The sequence below is a fragment of the Trachypithecus francoisi genome, unplaced genomic scaffold, assembly GCF_009764315.1.
Source record: "Trachypithecus francoisi isolate TF-2019V2 unplaced genomic scaffold, Tfra_2.0 Lachesis_group8, whole genome shotgun sequence".
Classification (NCBI taxonomy): domain Eukaryota; kingdom Metazoa; phylum Chordata; class Mammalia; order Primates; family Cercopithecidae; genus Trachypithecus; species Trachypithecus francoisi.
Genome location: NW_022681473.1, coordinates 5,593,884 through 5,608,556, shown reverse-complemented (window position 1 = coordinate 5,608,556; position 14,673 = coordinate 5,593,884). Strand labels below are relative to the sequence as shown.

At 52.0% G+C, this 14,673-nt stretch overlaps 2 protein-coding genes across 3 annotated transcripts in view; one reads left to right on the top strand and one right to left on the bottom strand.

The window, feature by feature from the left end:
• Positions 1–1,608: 1,608 nt before the first annotated feature.
• Positions 1,609–14,239, bottom strand: MRPL21 (mitochondrial ribosomal protein L21). The gene is made up of 7 exons (XM_033207810.1): positions 14,084–14,239; positions 10,476–10,533; positions 7,836–7,921; positions 6,437–6,600; positions 3,279–3,331; positions 2,751–2,854; positions 1,609–1,728 (listed from the first exon to the last, which is right to left on the bottom strand). The coding sequence occupies exons 1-7, from the start codon at positions 14,181–14,183 to the stop codon at positions 1,664–1,666; spliced, it is 630 nt and encodes a 209-aa protein (XP_033063701.1). The 5' UTR covers positions 14,184–14,239; the 3' UTR covers positions 1,609–1,663.
• The window catches only part of IGHMBP2 (immunoglobulin mu DNA binding protein 2), a 38,579-nt gene continuing 38,128 nt past the window's right edge, over positions 14,223–14,673 (top strand). For both annotated transcript variants that reach the window (XR_004436208.1, XM_033207809.1), the window contains exon 1: positions 14,223–14,431. Coding sequence is in view for 1 of the 2 variants with exons in the window: in XM_033207809.1 (XP_033063700.1) it covers positions 14,346–14,431 (86 nt within the window). In the remaining variant the exon portion in view is untranslated. The remainder of the gene's footprint in view (positions 14,432–14,673) is intronic.

Below are 14,673 nucleotides of genomic sequence, written 5' to 3'. Positions count from 1 at the left end.
AGCCCTTGCTGTGGGTGGCTTGCTAACTGCTGGCTTCCTCACAGCAATGCAGCAGGGTTGGTGCTAGTATGACCCCCATTTGACAGATGAGACAGGGGCTGGGTAATTTGCTCAAGATCACACCCAGCTCACTGGGGTGGGTCTGGGATTCACACTCAGCTCTCTAGCTGCAGAACCCATACATATGCCCCACCCCACCACCAAGCTGAACTGCCTGACCGCAGCAGGTGTCTCCAGAACCTGTTCTTTATTTTAAGCATAGGAAGAAACGGAGATGTGTTTATGTCAAAGAACATGGAATAGGCCAGTGATTCCTGTCTTAAACGTCCTATATCCTGCACATAGAACAGCGACCACAGGAGACGCTGCTGGACTGGCGGGGAGTGAACGCAGAGAGGGGTTGGTACGGGGAAAGGATGCGAGGCCCCATGGTTCCAGAGACACCACTTTCAGATGGAGCTAGCACGAGCTACCGCATTTAGAAATTTATTACTTCCAGATGTGGCTGCATTACCGCTACAAGCACACCACAGCCCCAGGTCCCTCCCACCACCCCCAGCTTCGCTGCAACCAATGTAGAGGCCTGGAGGCCTGACTCTCTGAGTTCTCACGCCTCCAAATTCAGGCTGCCAGGGATGGGCGGGGCCGGGAGCTCTCAGCGCCCCCTGCTGCACGTGGAGGACACGATGGGGGAGCTGGGCCAGCACCCACCAGGGCGCTGGGCACCTGAGGGTTCTTATCTCCAGATCTCAGTGACTCCCCGTGGGACTCCTGGGGAAAATACTTAGCACGTTTGGATGACAGGTTTATATTTGTCACTTGAAGCCCTAACTCTTCTTTTGGAGGATAGCCCCGTCTCTGTGAATGAACCAAACCACGGGCCTGGCATCATCTGAGAGCCCCTCATCCCCACGTCCAGGCCCTTCCCTTTGCTGGTTCCTTCGCCACTCTGGCTCCAGGACCCTGTCCCTTCTCACCTGGGTAGCTCCCAGCAGGCCCTGCTGCCCGCCTCAGCCATCCCTATAGATCCCGGCAGCCCAAGCTCTCTGGGACTGCCCACTCCTTCCAAGACTGAGTTCAGCAGAGCCTGGGCCTCTGCTCCATTCCTGCTGTTGTCAGTTCCCAGAACGTGCTGTGCCCACTCCCCAGCTGTCCCTCCTCCTGGGTCCCTGCCGCACTGTGCCCCGCACCGCCCCCCCCCCCACTGTGATCCCTGCCCGTGCTCGACTGTATGAGGTGGAAGGACCAGGATCAGGGACCCGAGGCCACCTGCTCTGAAACCCAGGCTTACAAAAGCCCTGCTGGAGACAGGTCCATTTCGATTACTCAGATGGAATTTGCTGTTCTTGTCCATCTCATGGAATCTAGGTTGCGCCTCTCTTGAAGTCAGTTCCAAGTCCCAGCTGCGTCCCCGCCCCGCTCCCTTGGGCCCTGGGGGGGAGGGCTGCCAAGAACACTATTTGTCCAGGCCTGGGAGGGCCATGCTTGTTGTTCTCCCCGAGTTCCTGTTTTCTCTGGCTCGGGGGGCTGCTGCTTACAGACACGCTGCTCCAGTTAAACTGTCTACAGCAGGCATGCATGGCTCCAAACCAGAACACAGAAACTTGGTCTCCCTGGAAAGCAGGAGTTTATTTTTACCCTTTTGTAAGTATTAACTGGGTAATCACGACAAACACGGAGCGATCTCAATGCTGTTGATCCGGAGGACAGTCTGCGGGGTCACGACGACTGAAAGGAAAGATGTCACAGGCTTGACCAGACTCTGTTGTCATCAGTCACTGCAGGGGCTCTGCACATAGCCCTCCCCAGCCAGCGCGGCCCTGGCAACGTCCCCTGCTACACACGGCCGTGTTTATCGCCAGGTGTGCACTGACTGTCTCGCTAGCTTGTTTGTTCACTCTGTCGGTAGGTGCAGAGGCTGGACACCTCACCACTCCTCCCACACTGTCTATCCTGTGACCTGTGGAGTGCGTGGAAGGATGGCCCCACCTGAGTGACCCTGAGGCTACCTGGAAGTGTCAGAAGGTACACGAGAGGCTCCCCCACCCAGCTGACTCTAAGGTGACAGCCAATACCAGTATTCTGGGTATATTTAACTATGCCCACTGTTGGTGGTTTAGGCCGGCAACTGCAGTTGTAACAAGAGCTGTGAGGGACAGGCTTTTGCAGCCGCTCATCTGTGTGGCCCATGCCCTGTGGGTGCCATCCCTCAGGATGCCCACTGTGGGGCTGTCCTCAGTGCAGGCCGCTCATCTGTGTGGCCCATGCCCTGTGGGTGCCATCCCTCAGGATGCCCACTGTGGGGCTGTCCTCAGTGCAGGCCGCTCATCTGTGTGGCCCATGCCCTGTGGGTGCCATCCCTCAGGATGCCCACTGTGGGGCTGTCCTCAGTGCAGGCCGCTCCATCTGTGTGGCCCATGCCCTGTGGGTGCCATCCCTCAGGATGCCCACTGTGGGGCTGTCCTCAGTGCAGGCTGCTGGGACAGCCCTAGGCCTGCTGGCAGATTCACTGCTGCGTTGGGGGCAGGGCTAGGCGTCATGGGTTCACGCGTGAAGGGTGGAGGAGCAGGGAAGTGAGGCTGGGTCCTTTGGGTGCTCCCTCTAGGATGAGGGTGGCAAGTGGGCAGTGGCAGCTGGATAGAGACCTGCCTGGGCTTCCTCTCCTGAGACCCACGTGCCCCACACCCTCCGTCTGCATGAGCCTGGGCAACCAGCACCGTGCAGCAGGGCCCAGCAATACTTTCTCTTACTTCTTTTCTTCTTGAAGTTTTTCCTTTTCCTAAATCTCATAATGATTCTTGGCCATGATTCTGTCTTTTCAATGACTGTAGCTTCTACTCGAACAAGATCCTTTCTAGAAGGAAGAAAAATCGATAATAATGCACCTTTTGGATTATTTTTCAAATGCCTTAGGTGAGAATTTCTAAAATGAAGTTACACTTTCTCTTTTGTTGATTATAAAAGTAATACGCCCTCAATGGAAACATTTCGAAAACCATGAAAAAGAACCACAAAGAACAGTTCCGGGGAGTCTGAACGAATCTTAAGAGGACCACACTACCATGAAATAGCAAGAGACCAATCATTTGGCCTGGATGGGCCTTAAATGTCCACTATTCATGGGCCTTAAATGTCCACTATTATTAAGTATAAATGCTGTGTTTGGTGTCAACAAGAAGATGAACGCAACCCCCCACGTGGCCTAATTGCACTGTGAGCACTGTCTGCACGTCCAGCCCTGGAGCCCCAGACAAAGCCCAGCACCTCACAGCCATTACCCAAGGAGTGGCTTGCCAAGCAGCGTGAAGTTGTCCGCCCCAACCAGAAGGACCTGAAAAAATTCAACAGCTGTGTTTAATCAGTGGCTCATTACAATGAGTAAGAGAACAGTCGCTAATAACAGGTAGTGACGTGCACGCCACACAAAATGAGAAAGACTGAAAACGTTGTGATATGAATTTCATCTGCTGTCTGATGATCTCTTTAATATTCCACAACCGGGTTGTGAGCCGACAAGTGGCAGCACTGCACAGCCATAGGGCTGCCTGAGGGACACGCTCCAACCCTCAGAGGCAGGAGACGCACAATGTGATGATTACATACCATGGATGTGCATCCAGATAGCTGCTGTAACCCTCACATTAACGGTGACTTCAAAAGCCCTTTCTATGGAAGCATAACACAGACAGAAAAAACACACATCATGCCATCGTGTCTCTTGGCACAGTTCACAGTTCTGCTCATCTTGCAATGATTTAGGCTCAACTGTATTCTTCCAACGACTGCAAAATTCTCAAGAGCCAGGCAGGCACTCTCAATGCAGGGAAATCATGACGCCAAGTGTGGCTGCAGATGAAGACATCTTTGCCTTCCAAATGCAATAGTCGCCTTTGTTTTTTGTTTTGAGACAGAGTCTCGCTCTGCTGCCCAGGCTGCAGGGCACTGGTGTGATCTTGGCTCAATGCAACCTCCGCCTCCCAGGTTCAAGCGACTCTCCTGCCTCAGCCCACTAAGTAGCTGGGACTACAGGTGCCCGCCACCAAGCCTGGCTAAATTTTTTGGTATTTTTATTAGGGACGGGGTTTCACCATGTTGGCCAGGCTGGTCTCAAACTGACCTCAGGTGATCCACCCGCCTCGGCTTCCCAAAGTGCTGGATTTACAGGCGTGAGCCACCGTGCCCGGCCCACAGTGTTTTTATTAGATGTCGGAGATCATCTTAAACTTTACTGATAAGAAAAAATCCAATCATACTAAACTTAAATGTCTGGAGACTAAGTATATCTTATAACAAACTCAGCGGACATGCATATTAGATAGAGACAAATAATATAACAAGTATTTTTAGAGTTTGTTTCAGCATGACATGCTCACTCCCACTGGGTTTCCTGTTACAAAAAGCAATCTGCTTAGGAGGGGCTTTCTAGAATTTTCTGTTAATGTGAAATGTTTCAAATATGCAAAGGTCAGGCCGGGGGTGGTAGCTCACACCTGTAATCCCAGCACTTTGGGAGGCCGAGGCAGGTGGATCACGAGGTCAGGAGATCGAGATCATCCTGCCTAACATGGTGAAACCCCGTCTCTACTAAAAAAAATACAAAAAAATTAGCCGGGCACGGTGGCGGGCGCCTATAGTCCCAGCTACTCGGGCGGCTGAGGCAGGAGAATGGTGTGAACCCGGGAGGCAGAGCTTGCAGTGAGCCGAGATTGCATCACTGCACTCCAGCCTGGGAGACGGAGCGAGACTCTGTCTCAAAAAAATAAATAAATAAAAAGCAAAGGTCTGCCTCCAGAGGAGTTTAAATTCATAAAGAAAATCATGTATCTTATATTAATAATTAAGCATCCCAGAAAAATTACCTGTTGCAGAGGTAATTATAATTTTATAAAAAGAGTGGGCAGGCTGGGCACAGTGGCTCATGCCTGTAATCTCAGCATTTTGGGAGGCTGAGGCGGGCGGATCACCTGAGGTAGGGAGTTCAAGACCAGCCTGACCAATATGGAAAAACCCCATCTCTACTAAAAATACAAAATTAGCCGGGCGTGGTGGCACACGCCTGTAATCCCAGCTACTAGGGAGGCTGAGGCAGGAGAATTGCTTGAACTCGGGAGGCAGAGGTTGCGGCGAGCTGAGACCACGCCTTGCATTCCAGCCTGGACAGTAAGAAAGAAACTCTTTCTCAAAATAAAGAAAAGAAAAAGAAAAGAGTAGGCAAAAACCAAACAGACGCTCCCAGCAAACAGAATTATAGCTGAAGGCTAGAAATGTCTAGCTAAATAAACAGAACAGCCAGGCGTGATGGCTCATGCCTATAATCCCAGCACTTTGGGAGGCTGAGGCGGGTGGATCACCTGAGGTCAGGAGTTCGAGACCAGCCTGACCAATATGGTGAAACCCCATCTCTACTAAAAATATAAAAATTAGCAAGGTGTGGTGGTGCCCACCTGTAATACTGGGTATTCAGGAGGCCAAGGCAGGAGAATTGCTTGAACCCAGAAGGCGGAGGTTGCAGTGAGCCAAGATCGTGCCATGGCACTCCAGCCTGGGTGACAGAGTGAGATTCAGTCTGAAAAATAATAATAAATAGACAGACCATACAGTTTTTTTAAACAGGGTCTCACTGTGTTGCCCAGGCTGGAGTGCAGTGGCCAATCACGGTTCACTGCAGCCTCAACTTCCCAGGCTCAAGTGATCCTCCTACTTCAGCCCCACAAATAGGTGGGACTACATGTGTGTGCCACCATGCCCAGCTAATTGTTTGGAATTTTAGTAGAGACGAGGTCTCTGAGGTGTCGCTATGTTGCCCAGGCTGGTCTTGAACTCCTGGGTTCAAGCAATCCTCCACCTTGGCCTCGCAATGTGGTGGGTCACCAGTGTGAGCCACCATGCCTGGCCTAGACCATGTACTTTTGAATGGTCAGTGAGGTAAATTAGTACCCAGGGAAATGTCTGTCAACCAGTCTTTACTATTTAAAAACAGCAGCAGCTGTCAAAGCTAATGGCAGAGTAGTGTCTTAGCGGACACTTAACCGTTTTTCCTCATTGACAGGGGCTAGAAAGTGCACTACATCCTTAGCCGGCATTTGATTATCTCTGCAATCAAGCATTTTTCCTTGGGAATACATTAAGAAGACTGGAACACAATAAAGACATGCATCTGTCCTCAGCACTGTTTAATGTGCTGTCTCCCTTCCTCCAGGGAGCAGAGCTGCCGGGCCACGTGCCGCCCTCACAGCAGCAGAGGCCTGCCCTGCCCTTGGACCCCAGCTCCGCCGTGGGCGCCCCCCACAGTCCCTTCTGGGCCTCAGCTTTGTTGTCCTCCACCTGAGACGGGGTCGGGGTGGGGGGTCCCTCCTCCTCCGTGTGAGCTGGGGCGTGGGGATTGCACGCTTGGTGGCTGAGCCCCTGAATATCCAGAGGAGCTCGGCGGCCTCACCTTCTCCAGTCGAATCCTCTCTCCACACGCAAGGTCTAGTTCATTTCCAACTAAGATCAGGTCCTCAGAGGTCACCTTCCATTGGCGGCTGGCAAAGTGCACCACGGCGAAGAGCCGGCCATACTGCCCCGTGGCAATCAGCTCATTCACCCTCCTCACGACCTCTGCAGGGGAAGGCGGGGGCGGCCAGTCACCCTCACCTGCTCCCCCACGCACTGCAGTGTGATGTGCAGCTCCTGGCGGCAGGGCCCTAGGGTGGACGTGACAGCCAGCACCCCTCATGAGCACCTCACTGCTGGCGGCCCAGCCCCTGCCCCACCCCCTGCAGGCACAAGTGCAGGCACAGGGCCAATCTGCTGCTTCAGGAGCACGGGCACCGTGGCATAGGGGGGCTTGCACAGATGGAAGCTCCCCAAGACTGCGGAGAACACCCAGACCGCCTCCTGTGACTCCCTCGCCTAAGCACTCGGCATGCGTGGCTAGGTTTCTACAACGCTAGGGTGGGCGAAACCCTCCCCTTGGTTCATTCTCATGGGAATGAGGAGCCAGCAGACCAGGAGTGTGCAAACCCTGAGAAGCCAAAGGAGAGGCCTTTGCAATGAGGAGCCCCCCGCGCATCCCACCCCCAGGGCAGGGCGTGTTCCCTCTGCCTGCCTGCGCCCACAGGGGCTCTGTACTCAGTTCCTGTTACTGCTGCTCGGACTCAGGTCACGGTCCCCTCTCTCCTGCACTGTTTACTCTGAACAAGCATTTAATGGGCACCGAGCCCCCGGCCTGAGCGAGGGCGAGACACACAGAAGGATGACAGAGCGCCTGCCCCGGAAACACTGTCAACAGCAGAAGCGCCAGCACCGAGGGCGGAACTCGGCGGACTTGTCTCACTTGCATAGTATCTGAAACAGTATTTCACATACAGGAAGATTCCACTCGAGGATCTTGATTTCCAGCATTCTGGCGAGTGCAGATCATGGCAATAGTGGCTAATGATCCCGTCCCTTCTGACACAGGATCCAGGTTGACACGAGTCCTGACACCCCTGCATGTTTCTCCAACAGCCTGGGTGGCACCGGCTTCCAGGAATGGTGCTTAACCGTGCTAACTGGGGAGCGCTGTCTCTGCGCCCACCAACAGCGGGAGACGAGATGCAGCAGGGGCACTGCTCTCACTTACGCCACCTGCCTGCAGGGTGGCAGGTGTTCAGGGAGCAGTTAATGAAAAACATCTGAAATTCGGGTGTTAACTGGTGAAAATGGACATAAGCGCGGACACTGTGCTGTGTCTGGGAGCACCCGGAAATATGAAGGCCTCACTCGCTCTGCGGCCCGGTGGCCACCTCTGTGGGTGACTGCAGCAGGGTCTGGGTGGTGCCCTCTAGCTCTGTCTCCTAGGGAAGTCTTACCTGCATGGCGTCTGGTCTCCTCAACTGGGTCTGGCAGAACAACTTCTGGCCAAGGTGGTGAACTCAGGGATGTTCTAGGAACATAGCTGTAAAACACATTTCACAGACAAATGTCACACACACTTGAAAAGGCAGCTCAAATCCTCTAAGAAATGGCCAGGCACAAATGTTAGGAAGGCACCCCCGGGCAACAAAAAGGCTCCCTCTTTAGGACAGGCCTCGCCCCCTGGGGTAACCCCGAGGACAGGCTCCCTGTATCCTCTTAGAGCCACAGGGAACAATGGCTCATCATTCAATAATCAAAGCAGGAACTCCCAGCGTTCTGCAAAAGAGCCCTGCTTGGGTACTTCTCAATGCTGGAAGGGTGCCCATCCAAGAAGGCTGGGCTTGTGGCGTCTCGGGGCACACTGATCTTGGAGGCACAGGCTGAAATGCCCAGCCCTCCACTTTCCCCACAACCCGGGACATAGCGCCAGCAGCTCTCCCGCCTCCCTTGGCATCTAGTGGCCCTGGAAAGGCAGCTCCAATGACCCGTCACCACATCCTGCTCAAACAGGACCACAACGTTCCCTGCTCCACCTCTACCTCCTCCTCCTCCCAGGTAGGTGCCTGCTCTTCCTTCACGCCCAGGTGAGTGCCAGGCAGCACTGGCTCGGAACCCCAGACAATTCTGTGTCCTGCTGTCTGCAGCTGAGCAAACGGGAAAACAATCACCCACCTGAAAGGCTGTTAGGATCAGAGGGCTACTGTTCACAGCCGGCCCCAGCACGGCCAGTGAGGGTTGGGTGTTAGGAGTGCTCAGTCCCAGCAGCTATAGCACTGCGGTCCCCAGCCACCTCCCCTCCCAACCCTCAGGATGCCAAGCTTGCTGCAGGCAATGCCTTTTTTTTTTTTTTGAGATGTAGTCTCACTCTGTCACCCAGGCTAGAATGCAGTGGCGTGATCTCAGCTCACTACAACCTCCGCCTCCAGGGTTCCAGCGATTCTCCTGCCTCAGTCTCCTGAGTAGCTGGGATTACAGGCACATGCCACCACGCCTGGCTAATTTTTGTATTTTTAGTAGAGATGGGGTTTCGCCACATTGGCCAGACTGGTGTTGAACTCCTGGCCTCAAGTGATCTGCCCACCTTGGCCTCCCAAAGTTCTGGGATTACAGGTGTGAGTCACCGTGCCCAGCCCAACATCTTATTTCCTAACTCTCCCCTGTCTGCTCAGCCTCAGGTAGGTGAAGGGGAGAAGAAGGGAGGAAAGAAAGGGGGAACCTAGATTCAAACGGAGGTGGGGGCCTTTCTTTCTGCAGTCTACAAAGAGGGAAGGTGGGCAGATCCCAAGCCAAATTATTCAGAACTGGTTTTAAGCTTTTATTGCTGCTGCCATTGCAGAGTAAAAGTTCAGTCTTTCTACTCCAGGGTTGCATCAGGAGGAAGAAAACGACTTGCTCTATACGCAAAACGCACTGGCCTCCACATCAAGGACCAGGTCTACCTGTCCTGTTGGCTGGCACGCAGGACGGGCTCCACACGAATCTGGGAGAGGAATGAATATTTTCCCAGTGGGGTAGGGCTCGGAGCTCCTAGAAACGTGAACTCTGTGGTCTGTGGTTGGTCAATGACCTCGAGAGACGAGGAGGACATGGAAGGTGCTGCTCTCTACAAAATGTCTTTGACCTGTTTGATGTCTGGTCTCCCCACGTGTCCAGCAGTGGCCAGTGTGAGAAGAACATGCTGGCAGGAAGGTGCTAACCTCTCACACAGGACACAGGGGAGTAAGCACAACCCACCTACCCACATGCTCACTTACAACTTCTTCCTATGCTCAGAATGTTTCTCCACTTCCTTTGAGAAGCAAAAAAGGCTCCTGCATCTCCCCACTGCAGAGGATCCCTGGAGTCCCAGCAGCAGTAACAGCAGCCAACATTTTATGAGTGCTGCCCGTATGCCAGGCACTGTTCTAAGCGCTTTAAATGTATACATTTACTTAATCCTCTCCAACACCCATGCAGATCGAAACGAACACTACTTCCATCTTGCAGAAGCTGGCGCCCCAGGCTGTGAGGGGCAGCCGGAACTGCACGCCGGGGGGTCCCTACAGTAACTGCTATCCCTGCACTGCTCCGGTATCTCCCACCAGCGAGGGGGACTTTGTCAAATGTTTCCTGCCGTTTATAATACCTGAAAAATGTTTCTCAAGTATAAAATGTTAACACTGAATGTGCATTTTCAAATAATAAGTTTCTCTTAGAGACTCTGATACAACCTTCCTCATCATAACTCACTGAGTTAGGACTTCAAGCTCCTCCATGATAAAAGAAAGCAAACACATATGGAATTTCTCTTTGGTCTCTTGCAGTTACGTCTTTACTTATTTTAAGGATCTGAGAAAAATACCGTCAAAAAAGTTCAAGCTGAAAGTGGTGATGCATGCCTGTAATGCCAGCTACTCAGGAGGCTGAGGCGGGAGGATCGCTTTAGGCCAGGAGTTCAAAACCAGTCTGGGAAACACAGTGAAATTCTGTCTCTTAAAAACAAAAGAGGAAATTTAAATATTACTGAGAACCAAAAGGTAGGAAGTTTTGACTTCAGAAAGATGGTTCTACAAATGAAAGGAAAAGCGGCACCAAAACCCACATTTTGATATTACCCTGGTGGAAATGAAGTGCTCTGTGAATTGAACCTTCGAGAAGCAGACCAAAGGGAGGCTGAGGGAAGAAGAGAAACACAGATCATTACTATTAATACTACAAATGCAAATTGCCCTTTACGATGCTAAATGCACGACTGCTGTTCCTGGTATGTGGTATAAACCACTGCATGACAGCCTGCCCACAGAAACACCTAGGTGAGCAAACGTACAAGAACATCACTTCCAGCTATTGGTTATATGTGTTGAGATCAGTTTGCCACACCATCTACAAGCGCCTCAGACCAGAACCTCCCGCCCACTAACTCATGCCTTGACTAACTGCCCAGTAGGTTCAGACCCTGTTCTGTGTCCAAGTGTGGGAGTAGCCTCCAAGGTGGCGCTGCTGAGCCCCGCCTCCTGCTGTTCTTACCCCATCGGCCCACTGGGAGTGGTCTGTGTGTCTGACAGCTTGTGACAGACGTGCTAGCACATGGGTTCTGGGATTAGGTGATAACCAACTGAGACTTCCATCTTGGATGCCCGTGCTCACCCTCTCTGATCTCTGGCCTTAGGGCTGCCCTGCTGTGAGCAGCCCTACCTAGAGGTCCACGTGGCGGGAAACTGGGCCTGTCGCCAACACCCACAGGAACAACCTTGCAGGTGGATTCTCCAGACGCTGGCGCAGCAGAGTCTTGAGGTCACTACAGCCCCTGCAGACTCGCTTGCTGCAAGCCAAGACCCTGAGCCAGAACCAGCCACCTAAGCTGCTCCTGTGTTCTTGACTCTCAGAACTGGTGTGAGTTAATAAATGTTTTAAGCTGCTAAGTTGTGGGGTCATTTCTGATGTAACCGTAGATAATGAATACCAGGAATACACCAGGGAACAAAGACATTCAGTCTGCTGAGAAGACAGGGGCTCAAAATAAGTGCTTAGGTGTAAAAAGCAGAGAACAGTTTCTCAATAATCACTTTTAACTCAGCTATAATTTACACACCATAAAAACCACCCTTTTAAAGTTCACCCATTAGCACTGGCTCCCCATTTGCGTTTCCTCGGCTGCTTTCTCCGCTTTTCTCCCATTTGGGCTCCTGGGGCTCAACCCTTGGCCTTGACTTCTTTTCTGCCCATGGCCATTCCTCTGGTGACTGCATCCAGTCTGATGGATTTAAACGCCCCAAATGTGCTGGCGACTTCCAAGTTTACACCTCCAGCCAGGGCTTCTCTCCTGGATTTGCATGCCCACCTTCTATCTGCCTTAGCCACTCATGTCTGACGTGCACCTCACACCTCCAGAGGCTCCTCATTTCTTCCCATGCCTGCTTCTCCCACACTCCTCCCTCTCTCATGAGGGCAACTTCATCCTCCCAGTTGTTCAGGCCCCAAACCTCCATCAGTTTTGGCCCTTCTCTCGCACACTACTCAGCCAACCCATTCAGCAAATCCATCTCACTATTAAAGACTTAGTAGGCTTCTGTACCTAATTTGCTTCTAGCTTTGTCTTTGGGTCCACAGGGAACAAACACTCTCCCACAGGATTTCCTTTAGATCGTCCTGGAGACTGTGACTGTGTACTTCCATCCTGTCTCCTTTGCTCACTCTTCAAGGCCTCAGCTGCTCACTTTTGGTCATCTTGTCTCTACTCCCTTCACTGTGTGTCTTTCTCTCTTAACGCTTAAGTCTATACTTGAACATAGCATTGGAGGGGTGGTTTCATGTAGGTAGGTAGAATGGAGTAAGCCCCAGTGCTTTTGTAAAAACTTTCCTGCCTACTTAAACCTAAGTTTTATTATGGAAAATGTCAAGCATACAAAAATAAAGAGAACAGAATAGTGAACTCTCTCTCAATTATCCCTTTCCAGGTTCAACAGTTACCAACTCACGGCCAGTTTTGGCATCTACATTGCCTCTGGCCCAACTCTGATTATTATTACTTTCTTAATAGACTTTATTTTTTAGTGCAGTTTTAGTTTCACACCAAAATTGAGTGGAAGGTACAGAGAGTTCCCATATGTCCCCTGTCCATGTGCCCATAGCTTCCTATCGACATCCCTCACCAGAGTGGTACAATCCTTACAATTGATGAACCTACATTGACACATCATTGCTATCCAAAGTCCATAGTTTACATTAGGGTTCGCCCTTGGTGGTGTACATTCTATGGATTTGGACAAACTTATAATGGCATGTATCTACCATTATATCATACAGAATAGTTTCACCGCCCTAAAAATCCTCTGAGCTCCACCTATTCATCCTTTTCTCCCCAATCCCCTTACCCCCTATCTATCTTTTTACTGTCTCCTTAGATTTGCCTTTTCCAGAATGTCAAAGGCTACAAGATGTAGCCTTTTCACGTTGGTTTCTTTTACTTAGTAACATGTATGTAAGTTTCCTCCATCTGTCTTCATGACACATTTCTTTTTATTGCTGAATAATATTCCACTGTACGCATGTGCTACAGTTTATGTAACCATTCATCTCCTGAAGGACATCTGGGTTGCTTCCAAGTTTTGGGAATTATGGAACAATTCTTTTAATATCGTCCAATATAGAGTTACATTCAGTTTTTCATTTTTGGGATCATGGTGAGACATGAGACCCAGGTTTAAAACATACGTAAACACTTGCGCACACAAATACACACTCCAACCATTTTCAGGCAGAGATTTATAGAGTTTTTAACGAATATAACCCTTTTGGAGCCTCGTATCAGCCCAGTGCCTTAAATATGGCTGTTTCTTTTGCTGAATGAGTTCAGATTAGGCGAGGATATCCATCATCATTTTTCAGACCGGCTCGCAGCCTGGGTGCAGTGGTTCAAGCACAGGCTTTGGAGCCGAAATGACTGCGCCTGAAGCACTCTTCCTCCACTTCCCCGCTGTATGACCCTGGGCACGTTACCTAGCTCCTCTGAGCCTCACTCTGCTCCCCCATAACATAGGAGCTATACCAAAGTTCAAGGGCTATTGTCAGTATTCAGGCTACTAACTGAAAGAGTCAGAATCTGAACCCGGGTTTCCCTCAAGGGAGGAGACCACTCCTCATATTGTCTTATGCCCAATTTCTGCCTCCAAAGAAAGAAGAAGTAAAAACCAAAAGGTAGAAATGAAATCCACAGGCAGACAGCCCGGCACCGCACCCTGGGCCTGGTAGTTAAAGATCGACCCCTGACCTAATTGGTTCTGTTATCTATAGATTACAGACATTGTACAGAAATGTACTGTGAAAATCCCTACCTTGTTTTGTTCTGATCTAATTACCGGTGCATGCAGCCCCCAGTCACGTACCCCCTGCTTGCTCAATCAATCACGACCCCCTCACATGCACCCCCTTAGAGTTGTGAGCCCTTAAAAGGGACAGGAATTGCTCACTCGGAGAGCTCGGCTCTTGAGACAGAAGTCTTGCTGATGCCCCTGGCCGAATAAACCCCTTCCTTATTTCAGTGTCTGAGGAGTTTTGTCTGCGGCTTGTCCTGCTACACCCCGACTCCAAAACCCATGCTATATTCACCACAAATGCGATCAACACACAAGGCACCAGGTCGGACCCAAGCACATACGTGGTGAGACCGTAGGGAGCAGCGCTCGCTCTGCGTCCTCCCTTCCCCCCATATCCCGGGTCTCACCTGCTCCGGGCCCCGAAGGTCTCAGGATGCTGCGGCTGCACGCGGACACCAGCCGCCCTAAGGTGACCGTCGAGGGGGATGCTGCCATGGCGGCCGCCATCTTCCCACAACCTCGGCCGGAAACGGAAATGACGTGATTCGCGTGCGTAACTCACGGGCCCGGTGGGGAACACAGGTCGTGCTGTAACACCTGCCGCGCTGTAACACCGGCCCGGCGCGTAAGCGGGACGTCGGCGGCTCGGGGCCCAGGCTGGCGGCGGCGATGGCCTCGGCGGCTGTGGAGAGCTTCGTGACCAAGCAGCTGGACCTGCTGGAGCTCGAAAGAGACGCGGAGGTGGAGGAGCGCAGGTACGGGCGGCCGCCGGCGCCGCTCCCTCGCGGTTGGGCCCGCCGTGTCCCGGGCAGGGTCTCCGAGGGGCTCGGCCTCACAGCCTGGGGCGGGAATTTCGTCTCCGACCCCTGGAGTCCGGGTCAGGGACCGTCCGTCCCCTGCTTGGCCACCTCCCGAGTTGTCAGTCTCATTACCGCCCGGGCAGCGCGTTCCGTTTTGGGCCTAAGGAGAAGCACTTTCATTTCTCGACCCGAGACTC